Below are 18,731 nucleotides of genomic sequence, written 5' to 3'. Positions count from 1 at the left end.
TTGACCCATTCATTCTTTAGTAGGATGCTCTTTAGCCTCCATGTATTTGAGTTCTTTCTGACTTTCCTCTTGTGATTGAGTTATAGTTTTAAAGCGTTGTTGTCTGAAAATATGCAGGGAGTGATCCCAATCTTTTGGTGCCAGTTGAGACCTGATTTGTGACCTAGGATGTGATCAATTCTGGAGAATGTTCCATGGGCACTAGAGAAGAATGTGTATTCTGTTGCTTTGCGATGGAATGTTCTGAATATATCTGTGAAGTCCATTTGTTCCGGTGTGTCATTTAAAGTCTTTATTTCCTTGTTGATCTTTTGCTTAGATGATCTGTCCATTTCAGTCAGGAGAGTGTTAAAGTCCCCTACTATTATGGTATTGTTGTCAATGTGTTTCTTTGATTTTGTCATTAATTGGCTTATATAATTGGCTGCTCCTGTGTTAGGGGCAAAGATATTTACAACTGTTAGATCTTCTTGTTGGATAGTCCCTTCAAGTATGATATAGTGTCCTTCCTCATCTCTTATTATAGTTTTTGGTTTAAAATCTAATTTGTCTGATATAAGGATTGCCACCCCAGTTTTCTTTTGATGTCCATTAGCATGGTAAATGGTTTTCCACCCCCTCACTTTCAATCTGGGGGTGTCCTTGGGTCTAAAACGAGTCTCTTGCAGACAGAATATTGATGGGTCTTGTTTTTTTATCCAATCTGATAGCCTGTGTCTTTTGATTGGAGCATTTAGCCCATTTACATTCAGGGTAACTATTGAAAGATATGAATTTAGTGCCATTGTATTGCCTGTAAGGTGACTGTTACTGTATATGGTCTGTGTTCCTTTCTGGTCTATGTTACTTTTAGGCTCTCTCTTTGCTTAGAGGACCCCTTTCAATATTTCTTGTAGGGCTGGTTTGGTGTTTGCAAATTCTTTTAGTTTTTGTTTGTCCTGGAAGCTTTTTATCTCTCCTATTTTCAGTGACAGCCTAGCTGGATATAGTAGTCTTGGCTGCATGTTTTTCTCGTTTAGTGCTCTGAATATATCATGCCAGTCCTTTCTGGCCTGCCAGGTCTCTATGGATAGGTCTGTTGCCAATCTAATGTTTCTACCATTGTAGGTTACAAACCTCTTGTCCCAAGCTGCTTTCAGGATTTTCTCTTTGTCTCTGAGACTTGTAAGTTTTACCATTAGATGTCAGAGTGTTGACCTATTTTTATTGATTTCACAGGGTTTCACTGTGCCTCCTGGATTTTGATGCCTGTTTCCTTCCCCAAATTAGGGACGTTGTCTGCTATAATTTGCTCCAATATGCCTTTTGCCCCTCTCTCTCTTCTTCTGGGATCCCAATTATTCTTATTGTTTTGTCTTATGGTATCACTTATCTCTCGAATTCTGCCCTCGTGATCCAGTAGTTGTTTATCTCTCTTTTTCTCCGCTTCTTTATTCTCCATCATTTGGTCTTCTATATCACTAATTCTCTCTTCTGCCTCATTTATCCTAGCAGTTACAGCCTCCATTTTTGATTGCACCTCATTAATAGCCTTTTTGATTTCGACTTGGTTAGATTTTAGTTCTTTTATTTTCCAGAAAGGGTTTCTCTAGTATCTTCCATGCTTTTTTCAAGCCCAGCTAGTATCTTTATAATCATCATTCTGAACTCTAGTTCTGACATCTTACTAATGTTGGTATTGATCAGGTCCCTGGCAGTCGGTACTGCCTCTTGTTCTATTTTTTGAGGTGAGTTTTTCCATCTTGTCCATTTTGTCCAGAGGAGAATAGATGAATGAGAGACCAAAATGCTAACAGGGTAACAACGACCCCAGAGAAATATACACTAAACAAATCAGAAGAGACCTGAAACCAGGGGAAAAGAAAGGGAAGGAAAAAAAAAAGAATATGATCAAATATGATCAGGCTGGTAAATAGATCAGTGTCACACACTAGATTTTGGGTGTATTTTGGTCTGTTAAAAGGACCTGTTAAAAGGCCTCCCAAAACTTATTTATTTATTTATTTATTTATTTATTTTATTTTTTAAAGATTTTTATTTATTTATTTGACAGAGAGAGACAGAGCGAGAGAGGGAACACGAGCAGGGGGAGTGGGAGAGGAAGAATCAGGCTTCCCGCCAAGCAGGGAACCTGTTGCGGGGCTCGATCCCAGGACCCTGGGATCGTGACCCGAGCTGAAGGCAGACACTTAATGACTGAGCCACCCAGGCGCTCCGCCTCCGAAAATTTAAAGAAAGAAAAACTTATGTATGTAGAAAAATAAGTGTAAATATGATGAAGGGATGGAATATGACTGTAAAGATGAAAAGTATAGAAGATTTTATAAAAGGAACTGATAAGAAGTTGGTTGAAAAAAGAAAGAAGAGAAATTTAAAAATGAAGGGAGAGAATGTGATCAGGCAGAAGACTAGAGCTAAGCCATGCACTAGAGATTTAGGGTATGTTTTGGTCTGTTAGAAGAAACTGTATCCCAAAATTTTAAAGAGAGAACAACTTATGTGTGTATATATATACCAAAAATAAGGTTAACTACAATGAACAGATAGAATATGACTCTAAAAATGAAAAATAAGATTTTTAAAAAAGCGATTGATAAGATGTTGGTTAAAAAAGGGAAAAAGAAAAATTCAAAAAAAAAACAGTTTAAAAAAATTAACTTTGAAAGACGAAAGAATCATGGGAAAAAGCCATGAATTCTATGTGCAGTATCCCCCTAGCGCTGGAGTTCTGCCGTTCTTATTGATCGGTAAACTTGGTCTTGGCTGCCTGTTCTTGCTGATCTTCTGGGGGAGGGGCCTGTTGCCCTGGTTCCCAAATGTCTTTGCCGGAGGCGGAATTGCCCCACCCTAAGCAATCTGCTAGGGTTTGCTCTCGGGATTTTTTGTTCCCTGCAAGCTTTCCATACAGTTTTGGAGTACGAGAGTGAAAATGGGGGCCTCCCGATCTCTGCCCTGGAGGAGCCGAGAACTCGGCTCCCCGCTCCTCAGTGCGCCCCCAGAGAAAAGCAGTCAATCACTCCCGTCTCCCTGGTCCCCGGCCGCACTCCGTGCTCACCCGGCCCGTGACCGAGCGTTTCTATCTCTGGCACCCGACCCCGTGTGGAGTCTCCAAACCCAGCAGATCCCTGCGGTGCACTCTTGCACCGCTCCTCCCAGGGGAGGAAGGGGAGTCTCCCCGGGTCTGCTGCTTGTTGGGTCCCTGCTGTAGGAGCAGTGGCTCAACTGTGCCGCGGATCATGGTTTATGGCAACCCTGAGCTGAGAGCCCACTCCTCGGCTCCGTCTCTGCAGCCAGCTAACCCCGCTCTGATACCTCGGAGCTCTGCCGCACTCAGGCACCCCCGGTCTTCTGTGACCCCGAGGATCCTGAGACCACACTGTCCCATGAGGGTTCCACCCCCCGCTTAGCCACTGGAGCGACGTCCCTCAGCGGAGCCGACTTCTAAAAGTTCCAATTTTGTGCTCTGCGGCTCTGTCACTTGCCGATGGAGGCCCCCTCCCCCATCATCTATCCTCCTGAATATCGCCTCGCATTCACTTCTTTGCAAGTACTACCTTCCAGTAAGTGGTCACTTTTCTGTTCAGAGAGTTGCTGCTATTCTTTTCTTCAGTCTCCTGTTGAGTTCGTAGGTGTTCAGAATGGTTTGATCCCTATCCAGCTGACTTCCTGGGACCAGACAAAATCCAGGTCTCCTACTCCTCTGCCATCTTGCTCCTCCCCTCCGTTATCTTTAATTTTGTAATTATTCAGGTAGTCGAGCTATACGTTTATTTGCATCTTTGCACTTGTTCCTTCAATACGATTGAAGGAATGCTATATTCCACAAACATAGAGAAGTGTGCCGGAAGCCCTTACAGCACATTCCCCTTGTTTGGGGGGCTCGATCTTCTGTTGGTGCCCAGGAGGGGCACCCAGCCTGCCATTCTGGGTTCTTGCCCCTCCTCAGCTATTGGCCCAAGTTCTGTCCACATCTCTCACACAGGGAGTGGGGGGTAGGCAGGGTGGTGGGCTGGGAGGAGTGGCAGAATAGAGATTACTTGGGAGAATAATGTTCTTTGCAGAAGAATTATTATTTTAATTTTTCTTTTAAACCAAGAGTCCATTATTTTTCTTTTCACTTTTCTCCTTAGGCTAAATGTTTAGAAAGTGAGAAGCATGGAGTTCTCAACAAAATCATAGAAGGCAATATTCGCGTGGGAAGGTTAGAAGAAAAAATCAGGGTAAGTGGCTATTAGCCTCAGAGGTGCCATTTTCAAACAGAAACAGTGGCTTACTGGAGTCAGACTTCTGTGTTTAAAAAAATGATTCATGTTGCATGTATGTATCACACTAGTCATCCACAGGGTAAAGCAGTATTGCTTATAGCACCAAGCCACTCATTAAATAAACCGACTTATCTGCACAATAAGATACCCTGCAGCTGTTTAAAAGAAAAAATATTGCTATGGAAAAATCTCCAGGCTCTATCCTGAAGTTAGCCCAACATTCGTTGGTTCAGGTAGGGAATAGGGTTGACCCTCTCCTCTCTAGCTTAATCCTAATTGCACCCTCCAGTTTCTCTGCCCAAGGAAACTATTGTCAGGGTACCAACTCTCCTACCCTAGGCCACCTCCCTCACCTGACCTCTCATCTCCCTGCCATCTGTGTTCTGACTACTGGCGTCCACTGCCTTACCAGCCAGACTGACTTCTTTGGAGCAGGAGCAGGGGTGCGGGCAGGCTAGAGGCCTGTGTGGGAGGCAGGGTTTTGAAGGGGAAGGTCTGTGAGGGCATGTAGCTCTAGCGTGGGGAATAAGATCAAGGACCTCTGCTGGATGATGATGAAAAGGGCCTGACACATGCAGAAATAGATTGATGACATTTACTATGTTGGGAAATTAACAAACTAAGACCAACAAACATTGACTGGCTCTGTGTACTTAAGTGTGGTACTGGGTGAACAGCAAGCAGGTGTATGTATGTATGTATGTATGTAAATATGTTATGCCTTTGTTTTGTTTTAGGGAACATAAGTCCTAAATTATTTATTTTTTAAAAGTTAAATAAAATTTAACTTCCAATTGCTAAGAATTAGCAATTAACCTAATGCAAAGAATAGACTTTTTTCCCCCGATGTTTCATGAATATTGCCGAAATAACAGAAATATCAAGTTTTTGGAAGCCACACAGCCTATTCATTGTGAATTTTCAAGTGGTACAGACAGAGATGCTCCCTGAGGGGCTTTCTGGTTTCCAGTGGGGTCTGCCACATGCAACGTCCCTGAGCTACCCTTACCCTGTTCTGGATTCTGCCTGGGTCTGGGCCTTCCCCAGGGAAGATCACCGCCATCTAACTCAATTCAGAGAAGACTAGCGGACCCTCCAGCACATCACTGTTCTCATTTATAGTGGGCAGTAGCCTTTGAGGTGAGGGCTGTTCCCACCACAGGTCCAGTGAACTCATTCCTTCTGTGGGGCAGAGCATCTCCACTCCTGTTCCCAAATGTGGGCTTTTAGGCATGATGCTATTTGAAGAAAGAGTTGCTTTGCTAAAAGGAAAGTTGAAAATGCTGCATTCGTCCTCCACCCAGAACTCAGGGCAGCTGATCCTGTGGCTTCAGGTGGTGGGAATGATTTAATTGAACCAGATGGCTTTTGGAGTTGTGTTGACTTCTAAAATGTCATCAGAGATTCCTAGCAGACATCGTAGTTTTCTGGGAATTTTATTTCTGACAGTTTTAAAGTCAGTGAGGATATGGTAAGTTTAATCTTCAAGTACACTTAGTTGTTACAATCTAACTAGGTAGGATAAAGAAAAAGAAATCCATGTCTAGACAGGGGTGCCTGGGTGGCTTAGTCAGTTGAGTGTCCAACTCTTGGTTTCAGCTCAGGTTGTGATCTTGGGGTCATGGGATCAAGCCCCACATCAGGCTCCTCACTCAGCACTGAGTCTGCTTGTCCCTCTCCGTCTGCTCCCCCCAGCTTTCTCTCTCTCTCTCTCTCTCTCAAATAAATAAATAAAATCTTAAAAAAAAAAAAAGATAAAGAAAACCTTGGATACCCAGGCAAAAGGCCAAGACATAAGAAAAAGAAAACCATGTTGGCATCACACTTCCCCACAGCAATACTGAATCCCAGCACTGCAATGCCTTCTATAAATATTTGAGGAAACAGTGCGAGCCAAGGATGTCTCCATCCAGCCAAACTACTCTTCAGACAGTTTTGACCATGTAAAAACTCCGGGCACAGTTTTTCCATAAATCTCACCTGAAGATTAATCAACTTGAGTTCAGCCAATCAAGAAACAATTGGGCAAATTTCAGAAAAGTAGTGAGCAAAGGATATATTTAATTGGGAACTAAGACTTCAGTGGGGCAGGGATAAGGCTGATGGAACAAAATGTAAATGTTTTTTGACAATGTGAAATTAATACAACTAAGTAAAAACTGATAGGTCAAGGAGGTAGGAAAGTAGAAAGTAGAACAAACTAGCTGATTGCTTCATATGTCATAACTAAGAGTTCCAAGGATATCATTTCAAGCTGAAAAATCAAGTAGGAGGAGCTTAAACATATTTAAGTAGGGCCAGAAAAGGTTGTTGTGAGCTAATATGTTATTTTTGATAAATGAGAGGACTAAGGACATGTAATATAAAGGCATGAGAATAAAAATCACCACAAGAATCAAGAGAGATCCATTCCTAAATAGTAGAATTACAACAGTGAAAAGAACAGAGAAAATGGATTACATTGTCTTGAAAAATGTGTGAAGATAAAACAAAGTAACAAAATTGAGACCAAACAAATATAAACGAGCTTAATTCACCCATTAAAAGAAAACATTGATAATGAAGCAAATGGTATTCCATGATAGAGCCAAGAGACAGTCTGAAACAAAGTGCATTAGAAAGCTGAAGAGTAAAAGAATAAGTAAAGATAATCAGATTTATGCAAACAAAAAGAAAGAAAGCAAATCTTTACATGTGCTGAGATAAAGTTCAGGCCAAAAGCACTAAATGAAACCAAAAAAAGGAGGAGCCTTCATGTTAAAGACTGAAATCAATAGTATGTAGTAGCTACAAATATCTGTGCACTAAATAAACACAGCAAATCTATAAACTATAGGACATACAAAGGGAAATGGAAACATAGTAATAATAGGAGCTTTAATCTTCTCTTGGTCCAAGACAGATCAAGAAATTAAATAAAAGTAAGGATATAGAAGATTTAAGGTAATCTATAAGGTTTATTTATGTGTGTTTATATATATGTGTGTGTGTGTGTTTATACATATAACAATTGATTGATTGTAGATTGGCTCAAAAAATAGCCCCTAGAGTAGAAGTAAGGCACATTTGTTGACCAAAAAGATGAAAACCAGAAATTAATAAACAATCAGAAAGCAAAAAAATATTCTTTTACCTGGAAATGTAAAAACCATGAGGTAAACCCATTCTTGGGTCAGAGGGAATGTATAAACTGTCGGTTTCTAAGGGCGCCTGGGTGGCTCAGATGGTTAAGCGTCTGCCTTCGGCTCAGGTCATGATCCCAGGGTCCTGGGATCAAGTCCCGCATCAGGCTCCCTGCTCCTTGGGAGTCTGCTTCTCTCTCTCTCTCTCTCCCTCTGTCTCTCATGAATAAATAAATAAAATATTTAAAAAAAAATAAACTGTCAGTTTCTAAATAGAATTGATACACCAGTTAGAATGGCTAAAATTAACAAGACAGGAAACAACAAATGTTGTTAAGGAGGTGGAGAAAGGGGAGCCCTCTTACGCTGTTGGTGAGAATGCAAACTGGTGCAGCCACTCTAGAAAACAGTATGGAGGTTCCTTAAGACGTTAAAAATAGAACTACCCTGTGACCCAATTGCACTACTAGGTTTTTACTCCAAAGACACAGATGTAGTGAAAAGAAGGGGCACATGCACCCCAATGTTCATAGCAGCAATGTCTGCAATAGCCAAACTGTGGAAGGAGACGAGATGCCCTTCAACAGACTAATGGATAAAGAAGATGTGGTTCATATATACACTGGAATATTATTCAGCTGTCAGAAAGGATGAATACCTACCTTTTTCATCGACATGGATGGAACTGGAGGGGATTATGCTAAGTGAAATAAGTCAAGGAGAGAAAGACAACTATCATATGGTTTCACTCATATGTGGAACATAAGGAATATTGTGGAGGACCACAGGGGAAGGGAGGGAAAACTGAGTGGGAAGAAATCAGAGAGGGAGACAAACCATGAGAGACTCTGGACTTCTAAACAGAATTGCATCTGTGTCAAGTACAAATTATAATCTATATAACACTAGTTTTAGAAATGCTCAGGGGGGCGCGCCTGGGTGGCTCAGTCGTTAATAAGTGTCTGCCTTCAGCTCATGTCATGATCCCAGGGTCCTGGGATCGAGCCCCACATCGGGCTCCAGCCCCACATCGGGCTCCCTGCTCAGCGGGAAGCCTGCTTCTCCCTCTCCCATTCCCCCTGCTGTATTCCCTCTCTCACTGTCTGTCTGTGAAATAAAGAAATAAAATCTTAAAAAAAAAAAAAAAAGAAATGCTCAGAGGGAAGTCATACCTTAAATGCTATCCAGTAAAAATGTAGAAGGAAGATAAATGAATCAAGCTTTTATCTCTGTCATCTGTTTACCGATAAAGTGTGACAGACCTTGCCAGGTTGGTCTGTTTTTATTTGTAGCATATAAAAAACTAGGCATGATACAAATTAGAAATTTGGTTTTATTATACTTGATATTCTTTTTTTAAATATTTTATTTATTTATTTGAGAGTGAGAATGAGAGATAGCACGAGAGGGAAGAGGGTCAGAGGGAGAAGCAGACTCCCCGCTGAGCAGGGAGCCCGACGCGGGACTCGATCCCATGACTCCAGGATCATGACCTGAGCCGAACGAAGGCAGTCGCTTAACCAACTGAGCCACCCAGGCGCCCTTGATATATATATATATATGTGTGTGTGTATATATATATATATATATATATATATATATATTTTTTTTTTTTTTTTTTTACTTTCTATGACTTTTATAATCCAGACTTGCCCTCCCAGATCAGAATTCTGCAAGGTTTACTCATCATCTCAGTGGGCTCTGATGGCCCAAAATGGGGAGGGTACGCATCCGGGAAGCCATCCCCTGGGCCGCAGGCAGCATCCCCTCGCTCACACAGGGCCTCCTCCTCCCCCAGGGGTACAAGAAGCAGGCGGCACTGAAAGTGGGTGACATCAGTCACCGCCTGACAGAGCAGCAGGAAGACTTCGCTAGCAAGACAGCTCGGTACCAGCAAGAGATGAGGCACCTCCATCGGATGCTGCAGGACAAGCAGGATATCCTGGACCAGGCACTGCAGCAGAAAAGGTAGGGCCAGCCCAGCCCCATAGAGTATGTTTAGTTTTGAATGTTTGCTAGATTTTTCCAGGAAAACCCTCTGGACCCGTTCTGTTTATTTTTTACATTTAAGTTTTATCTGAATGTAATATTGGTCTTGATTCTTATTTGCTCATTTTCTTTTTAACATTTTCCCCCAGCAATTGACGTACAGGACTGTGTAAGTTGAAGGTGTATAATATGATGATTTGATACAGGAATATCTTGTGAAAGGATTGCCCCCACAAGGTTAGTTAACACCTCCCCCATCTTACCCAGTTCCCATTTTGTTGTGCTTCTGGTGCCGGTGCAGCAGTCAAGGTGGGAACATTGAAGATCCGCTCCCTTAGCAACTTCCAAGTATACAACAGTGGTGTTAACACCCTCACCATTCAGTGCTCCTCATTTCCCTTAACCCCCCTGTAGAACTGCCATTGTTTGAATATTGGACTAATTGAATCAATCCAGGCCTCTAATTGTCCTTCCCTCCCTTCTCCTCTCGTTGATGCTTTTGTTTTATTCCATTTTCTTGGGAGACTTTTGATTTTTAATTAAATGTCTTATTTCTGCTTTTTCTTTTTTTCATTTCTGAGGATTTTAAAATCTCTGATCATTCCCTTCTTGTAAGATCATAGTCATAAGATGATGGGTGCCTTATGTTCTCTGTGCATGTAAGGTACTAAATCAGTTACACTTTACCCTTTAAACATAGGCTAGAGAAAGTATTGCCAGTGTATTAAAAACATTGGGGAATGTCGCATGCTCCATGAAGGTGAACTTGGTGGTCCTTCGTACTTAACTCTGCCTTTTCATAATGGCCGTGCCTTGACAGACTGGAATATAAACTGATGCATGCAGAGGAATCGTAATACACTCATGGGATTTCTTCAGGTTATAGGAGGATTCATATATTTGATGTCATGCAGAATGCAGATATGTTTGTTTTCCATCAGTCAGATGCTTTTTTTTTTTTTAAGATTTTATTTATTTGTCAGAGACAGAGCATGAGCAGGGGGAGTGGCAGGCAGAGAGAGAAGCGGGCTCCCCACTGAGCAAGGAGCCCGATGCCCAGGACCCTGGGATCATGACTTGAGCCGAAGGCAGCTGCTTAACCGACTGAGCCACCCAGGCTCCCCAGCCAGATGCTTCTTAAAAACAAGGCAGGATGAAGTCTTATCTATCATGGCTATCATGGTTTCTGTAGTCACAGAAGTTCTTACCACCATAAACAGCTACTATGTAAAAAGTTGGGCCAATACCAAATTTCTTGCCAGATAAGAGGTTTAGAATCACAATAATAAAATGGCGTTTTGGTTTTCACTTTCTCCCTTATTCCACTATCTGTCCTTAAATCGTTTGAAAGTTATGCATTCTATTTCTGTACTTTCAGTGGTTACCCTTAAAATTTTACCATGAATATTTAACATTAAAAAATTTAAATTCAGGGATGCCTGGGTAGCCCAGTTGGTTGAGCCACCGACTCTTGATTTCATCTCAGGTTTCGATCTCAGGGTTGTGAGTTCAAGCCCTGCGTTGGGCTAAAAAAAAAAAAATCTAAAGTGAAGGAAGAGCTCATTTCTCTCTGCTAGATGGGATGCTGCCCAATTTGAGTTGAGTTTTGCTCAAATAAACTCTTAAAATTTTATTTCTTCAGTTTATCTTTTAACATATCCTCTCTTACATCTCAGACCTTATTTCTCAGATTAGTTTCCTTCTTCCTAAAATACATTATTTAGAAGTCTCTTTAGTAAGAGTCTGTTGGGAGTAAGTTCTCTGTTTATCTGGAAACGTCTGCATTTTTCCTTGATCCTTGTAAGATAATTTTTGCTGGCTACAAAATTTTACTTTGACAGTCTTCTTCTCTCAGCATATTCTACTATCCTCTCTGTTTGAGAAGTCTGTTTTGACAAGTCAAAAGACAAGTCTCTGATAAGCCTTTTGTCATTTTTTAAAATAACTGACTCAGGGCACCCAGGTGGCTCAGTTGGTTAAGTGTCCCACTCTTGATCTCAGCTCAGGTCATGATCTCAGGGTCGTGAGTCTGACCCCTGCATCGGGCTCTGTGCTCAGTGCAAAGTCTGCTTGAGATTCTCTCTCCCAATCGCTTCTCGGCCTTTTGGCTAAGATCAAGTGGAGATTCTCTCTCCCTCTGCCCCTCCCCACCACTTGTGTGCTGTCTCTCTAAAATAAATAAATAAAATCTTTTAAAAAAAATCTCGTCTGTCTCTTGTATTCTGCAATTTAATTGGTATGTGATTAACTGTAATTATCTACTTGGTATAAGTTATTCTCTATATATGTGATTTTGTGTCTTTCATTAGTCTAGAAAATTCTCATCTCTTAAAATAGGCCATTATCTCTTAAAATAAATTATTTCCCCTTATTCTTTCTAAATGTCCTTCTGGAGCTCAGATTAAACGTATGTTAGACTTTCCATGTGCCTTATCTTTTAAATTTTCCATCTTTTTTCTGGTCCACATTTTGGGTAGTTTCTTCTGCTCAGTATTCCTGTTTACTAATTCTCTCTTCAGCTGTGTTCAATGTACTGTTTAACCCAGCCACTGAGTTTTTTATATCAACAACAGTGTATTTCATTTTCAGTTCTATTTGGTTCTTTTGAAAATCTGCCTAGTCATTTTTAAAATAAATTCTTGGTCTTTGTTTATTTTAAATACCTCTTTTATTTCTTTTAACATTTCATTTGTAGTTATTTTTCTCTGAAATTTGGAGGAGTTTAATTTTTTTTGGACTCTTGCTTTGTGTGGCTTGTTTCTTTCTACATACAGTAACTTTTTAACTATGAACGCATATATGGTTGAATTCAATCTGTAGAATCCTGAGGTTCTGGATTAAGGATATTTTTCTCCAAAGAAGATTAGCATTTGCTTCTCTTTGGTGCAAGAGAATATTTCCAACCTGGAGCCACTTTAATTTCATTATTAATTTTAAAAATAGGCTATAGTAATGTTTTTTTAAAAACATACAAAAAGACTTTTAAAAGTCTTTTAAAAATGTTTTTATTACATTTGTTATATATTATATATTATTATATTTAAAAATGCTATTACATTTAAAGTGTATAACTCCTTAATACCGGTATTTTTCTGCACTGCATTCAGAGTGATTTCTTCTGCTCTATATTACAGTTTGCTAATTCTCTCTTCAGTTGTGTCCAGTGTACTATTTAACCCATCCATTGAGCTTTTTCCCTGATTGTCTCTAAAATGGCTGTTCACTCCACACAGGGTGCTGGGGATGCCCAGTCATGGGGAACAATGTAAATTCAAACTCCAGATCCCTTTGAGAACAAGCTGGTGGCTACAGCCCCCTAGGAGACACTTAGCCTCTCAAAGCAGGTTTCTTTTGAAGATCAGCAGGTTTTCTACCCAGCCTTGCTTTCTCTGAGGGCCCTTTATGTGCCTCCACTTACCTGCCCAATTGTGGAACACGCAGGTAGTTCAGATTGTTTCTAGGAAGAAGGGGGAGAAACGTGGATATGAGTGAGCCCTGGGGTTTTCTGTCCCCACCCTTTGCATGGGCCCAACACCTAGTCTCCATTCTACAAAAACGTGGGTTTCTGGCACGGACTTTTGTCCTCAAAGCAATAAGCAACACTCTGTTCCCTTCCTGTGTGCTTTCAGTTTAGTCTTTCTTTCTTTCTGCCCTTAGAGATTTCCTATTCTTGTTTTGAGTTTGGCTATGCATATCTCATGATTGCTGTAATTTATCAAACATCTAGGTGTTTTGTGCCAGAAAAGAGAAATTTGGAGATTTTTCAAAACATAGTTTAATTAAATAGCACCCAACATCCAGTGGGCCTCAGGGGGCTTGGAAGGAAGCAACAGTTCACAAGAGAAGTGACCCTGGACAAGTGGGCATGTCGCTGGCCTCCCTGAATCTCATTGTCCTCCTCCTTAAACAGCAGTGTTCAGCCCACTTGGTGGTCCAGTTTCTAGCGTCTTCCATAACCACCTGGCCATGTCTGTGAGGGAGCCGGCCTCCCCACCATGCCCTCCTGCATAAGGCCTGCTCTTCCCCCCAGGCTGAGGCTGGTCTTTCTGTCCCCCTCACTCTCCCGTGGGGTCCACCATCCTGTGAGGTGGTAGCTGGTACCCTGGTCTGTTCCCCCAAGCAGACCACGGCCCTGTGAGGACATGGATACCTTGTGGGCCCACTTTCCTCAGCACCCCACATGGTACCTGTCGCCGAGTCCTTGGCACCCTTTCCTTTACTTGTACATCTTGGTTCCCGCTGGGTGCTCACTCCCAGCGTGTGGTCCATCTAGGCCAGTCTTTTCTGTGTCCTCGGTTATGAGCCCCACTCTGCACGGTCCCCTCCTCACCCCCAGACTAACTCTCTACGTCCAGGCCCCTCACTGGGTCCGCAGATGGGTGTCATGATTGGTGCCTGATGTTGGCCAGGTCACAGCAGGGACAGGTAGAGGGGACATGGAGAGGCTTGCAGGGTTCATGCTGTGTGGGCGCTCACCGTGGGGCCATTGTGCTGTATGTAGGTCAGCCACTGCAGGGACTGTATTTTATTCTTACACATGTTAATTCTTTAGAGAACAAAGGTCCAAAATAAAGGAAAAGGCAAAACTCAGTATTTTTTTCTGTTTCTAGGTCACCTCAGCATTTCATTCAACCCTGAGAACCCAAGCACCATGGGATCTGTTCTCTGACATTAAGCATTCTTTCCTTTGAATTCTGGCTACTTTAAGAAATATTTTTCTCATTATGCTATTTTAAACTTTTCCTTCTTGTGTGTATTTCTCAGAGAAATGGAAGGCGAGCTTGAGGTTGTTTGGCAGTCCACCTCCAAGGAAAACCAAAGAATCCGAGAGTTGCTGCAGGCTGCGCTGGAGAGGCCCGGTGTGTGGGACGGCCCTGGGGAGGTGCGCTGGGCGCCCGCAGCTCCGGCTACTGGGACATGAAGCCACCTCCCGCCACCCGCCGCAGCCCGCGCCGTGACTGGGGCCCTGGCCCGGAGCTCTGCCTTCCCTGGGACTGGGAGGCACAGGGGAAGGGCCCACTCCTACTTCCCGCCACAGCACTTCTCCTCATCAGGGCAAGGTAGAAATAAACTGTCGCAGAAATTTAATCCCTTTTTTTTTTTTACATTTTGCTTTATTTGACTCATACAGTGCTGAGCTCTATTTTTGCCTACTGGCTGCCTTGCCACAGAGCCAGGCTCTGTGAGACCCATTGCTCAGGGTGCCAGGGGACCCGAGGAGCTGGCCTGGCTCTGGGCGTCTAGATCTGTAGCCGGGAGAGTGCCGGAGAGAGCAGGCGGTGGGCCGGAGCCCTCACACAGCGGGGTAGGTGCGTGAGGTCAGCTGGACACGTCCAGTGCTGACACTGTCATTCACTCTGGGTGCCGTTTTGGCGTGTGGGAAAAGACAGGTGTTAGCACTCACACCCCAGTAAGTTATACAAACTCTGTTCTGCCCTGTCTCCCTGCCCTTCTTTATCCTCCTGGAAAGGCAACTTTTCTGGGGCCACCTAGCACCAAGGTGGGGTCCCTGCCCCAGTGCCACCACCGAGAAGGATGCCACGGGCCGGGGATCTCCTCTCTGCCACCTCCTCAGGCAGGTGACCCCAGCCTCTCAGGACCATCCCCTGGCACTTCCTGGTGCCAGTGCCGGCCACCCAGGGCTGCTTGTCCCTGGCATGCTGGAAGAACGTGGGACATCAGGCTGCACGGGACCCTGAGAGCAGTGTGGGGGGCAGAATCCCAGAACACAGCCTTTTACAGGCCCCTTCCAGTGCAGCCCGGCCTCGGTACGGGTGCAGGCCAGCCCTGGGCCCTGGTCGGGTGCGAAAGTTACACACCTGAGCTCTGATGGCTAAGTTGGGAGTTGAGATAGATCACAGTTTTTTTACCTTTTATTCAACTTGTTCAACAGTTCAGTGATTCTAATTTATTTTCATTTGACCAGAGGTAGGGCGACACGCTGGGATTTCAAACTCCCTATCATCTCCCTCGGAGGTGACCTAGCAAACAGCTTCGATGTTATTTCCAGGGAACCCAGCAGCTCTCTGGCAGCGTGTAAACAGGCTGCAAGGCCCCAGCGCCCCCGTGAGTCTCTCACTGTCCAGCCCTGTGCTTGGAGGGTGGCTTGTCGTGGGAAACCTGCTCTTGTCCCATACGTAGAGAGCCACTTTTGTCATTCCTGGCTTTGTCCCGCCTTCTGTGAGAACATTTTGTTCCCTGGAGAAGTGAACGTTTGTACATTTCTGCCTTAAGTTTATTACATGTTACAAACATACTTGGCAAGTTTGGTGACCCCTGGACCTCGTCACGGCCAGGCAGGGGTGGGGTCGTGCAGCACTCGGGCTCTGCCAGCCTCCCGCCGGTTTGCTGTCGGCACGTGGCAGGTGGGCTCAGAGTCCAGGGTGCGAAGGAGGGCAGGCAGGCAAAGCGGCGAGAGACAAGGCTGCTGAGGGGCCCAGGGACTGAACTTCGATGCTTCGTGGGGGAACTGGAATGCCCTGGGCCTTGCCGGATGGGCAAGGTTTCAGGAGCTGGAGAAGGGCAGAGAGGGCTGTGTGGGCTGGGGCAAGAACTCGGGAGCCGCAGGAGGGGCATTCGGGCTGGAGATTGGGGTGGGCAGGGAGGCCAGAATGGCCCCGGGAAAGCCCGGACTGCCGTAAGGGTCTCCTGTAGGAGCCTGTAGGGCTTCATCCTGCAGGTGCCAATCGGAGCAGGAGTGGGGCCATTCCTGCTTGGTCCTGGGGAATCTGTATATGGCTCTAGAATGGTCCTGATCAGGCGAACGGTTATAAAACGGGCCCCAGGAGCCCTGCTGCCTTTGGTATTAGTCCGGGGGAATTCCGGCCCGGGTGCAGAGAGGCTGGGGCCCAGCCTCAGGGGGGATGTGGCTGTGAGCTTGAGGGGATGGCAGGTGAGGAGCTGCCCTCAGTTTTCTGGTCAATCTGCACAGAGGGTTGGGGAGGGGGGGCGGTATCGGAAGTGGCTCCTGCCCCTCAGGCTCCGAGAAGAGTGGGAGAGGCCACCCTTTCCCGGCAGCTTCTCTCTGTGGAGATCCGTGTGGCCTCCAACTCTGAGGAGAGGAGGAAATCCTGAACTGTATTTCTTTCAGTGCAGTGTATTTAGTCAGCAAATATACATGGAGTGCTTATCTGTGCACGGTATCGAGCACAGTAGCAGTGACAAAGGCAGACACAGTTACAGAGCCTGCTAGGTGCTTGGAAGAAAACAGGACCAAAACAATGGCCTCATCACCTTCATGGCTGCTGTGGGAGCTACAGGGTGAACCCCGTGCAGAACATTCAAAAACCTCACTGAACGGAAGCACGGCCATGATCTGATCCTTCAAAACAAAAAATAGTATTTCCCAGGAACAGCCAGAATTCTCTCTTTCCTCCCATCTCCCAATGCCGTGCCCCTCTATCTTGCAGGAAAGCTCGCCTGATCAGTCTCTAGGTGCCCTGCTAGCTCCTTTATGTCCGAATTCCCAAGTGATGGTTCATGATAGGCCGCGCGATCCCAAGCCGCTTCACAAGGAAGTGCGCCCGGACTCTGTGAAGGGCCGATCTCTGCTCGTAGGAAGGCGAGCCAGGGACTCGGAGCCACGTAAGAGATGCCATTTCTCTGGGGAGCATGAAGGAGAGTCCGGGGGAGCAAAGTTCATGAAAGGCTGTGGGTAGGAGGTAGCATTTCAGTGGGCATTAGATGCGGAGTTGGATTTCCCCAGAAGAAAATTCTGTAAAGAAAGACGGGGCCTCAGTAGGTGCAGATGCACCTAGGGAAGGTGAGGTCAGACTGGAGTAGGGTTGGTGTTTCATGCCAGATGACTGGTGCCCTTAAGAAAGACAGCTGTGTGAGGATGGAGACACCCAGGGAGGACGCCATGTGACAACAGTCAGGGTTGGAGAGACGTAGCTACAGGCCAAGGACGACACCCGGCCATGCTCGCAAGCCCAGAAGCTAGGACGAAGCCGTGAAGGATCCCCTCCCGGGTTCCAGAGGGAGCATGGCCCATGCCCACACCTGGAGTTTGGACTTCTAGCCTCCAGAACCGAGGCGATAGATCTATTGGTTTTAGAGCCAAAAGAGAAGAAAGCAGGACAAGCCCCCAGAGCCGTGGGCTTCCAGAACAAGCAGGGTCTCTGTGCAGTGACAGGAAAACTTCTGTATGTGCTGGAGCACAAGGGGGTGAGAACAACACACCTTTTCAACTGAATACATTTTAAAAGGTAATCTAGCTATAGTTTGAGGACTTCTGATGAAAATCTCACCCCCAAATTGAGATGTGCCGTAAACATAAAACCCCAGATTCTGAAAATTTACTATGAAAAGAAGAATGTGAAATATCTCACCAATAATTTTTGTACTGGTTATATGTTGAGATAGCATTTTGGCTGTGTTGGGTGAAATAAAATCTGTTGTGAAAATTGATAATTTTACCTGTTTTTGTTTCTACTTTTTAGAAAAATGTGGCCACTGGAAAAATTTAAACTACATATGTGACTCACAGTATACTTCTCTTGGACGGTTGTGTATGGACCTAAATGTGAAAGGCAAAACTAAGCTTCTAGGTAGTTCATGACTTCAGGTCAGGGAAGGATTGCTTTCTTTCTTTCTTTCTTTCTTTTTTATGATTTTATTTATTTATTTATTTTAGAGAGAGAATGAGGGGGAGGGGCAGAGGGAGAGAGAGAATCTCCAGCCGACTGCCTGCTGAGCATGGAGTGCAACACAGGCCTCGATCTCAAGACCCTGAGGTCATGACCTGAGCCAAAACCAAGAGCCTGACACTCAACTGACTGAGTCATCCAGGCGCCCCCAGGGAAGGATTTTTCTTTTTTTTTTTTTTTAAAGATTTTATTTATTTATTTGAGAGAGAGAATGAGAGCCAGAGAGCACGAGAGGGAAGAGGGTCAGAGGGAGAAGCAGACTCCCCGCTGAGCAGGGACCCCGATGTGGGACTCCATCCCGGGACTCCAGGATCATGACCTGAGCCGAAGGCAGTCGCTTAACCAACTGAGCCACCCAGGCGCCCAGGGAAGGACTTCTTAAAGAAGACCTGGAAAGCTCTAACCACGGGAAAATAACACATTTGACAGCAATACAATTAATGAAGAGCTCTTCACCTGAGTGGAAGGACAAGCCACACGAAGCTGACAGAGGCCTTTGGTCCAGAAAGCATGAAGGAGGCCAGGAAGCAGAAGATAGCCCAAGAGAAAACGGGGAGAGGCTTGCATAGGCATTTCGAAGGAGTAACATAAATAAGTACATGAAGAGGGAGACAGGGAAACCACAGGGACACCCACTGAACCCATCAAAAATATTGAGTGTCTGACAAAGCCAACCAAGCCAGTCTGAGGAACAGTACAAGCTTGGT

The 18,731-nt window shown here is 44.6% G+C and overlaps 1 protein-coding gene across 7 annotated transcripts in view; it reads left to right on the top strand.

Moving 5' to 3' along the window:
* Positions 1-17,970, top strand: part of CEP89 (centrosomal protein 89) — a 76,688-nt gene extending 58,718 nt beyond the window's left edge. For 2 of the 7 annotated variants that reach the window (XM_027620219.2, XM_027620222.2), the window contains 3 exons: positions 4,131-4,220; positions 9,186-9,355; positions 14,141-17,801. In XM_027620219.2, coding sequence (XP_027476020.1) covers positions 4,131-4,220; positions 9,186-9,355; positions 14,141-14,297 — 417 coding nt within the window. In that variant the 3' untranslated portion in view covers positions 14,298-17,801. The other 5 variants (XM_027620220.2, XM_027620221.2, XR_003524334.1 and 2 more) reach the window with 4 other exon arrangements.
* Positions 17,971-18,731: the final 761 nt, after the last annotated feature.

The sequence above is a fragment of the Zalophus californianus genome, chromosome 17 (genome assembly GCF_009762305.2).
Source record: "Zalophus californianus isolate mZalCal1 chromosome 17, mZalCal1.pri.v2, whole genome shotgun sequence".
NCBI classification, from domain to species: domain Eukaryota; kingdom Metazoa; phylum Chordata; class Mammalia; order Carnivora; family Otariidae; genus Zalophus; species Zalophus californianus.
This window is presented reverse-complemented; position numbering and strand designations above follow the sequence as displayed.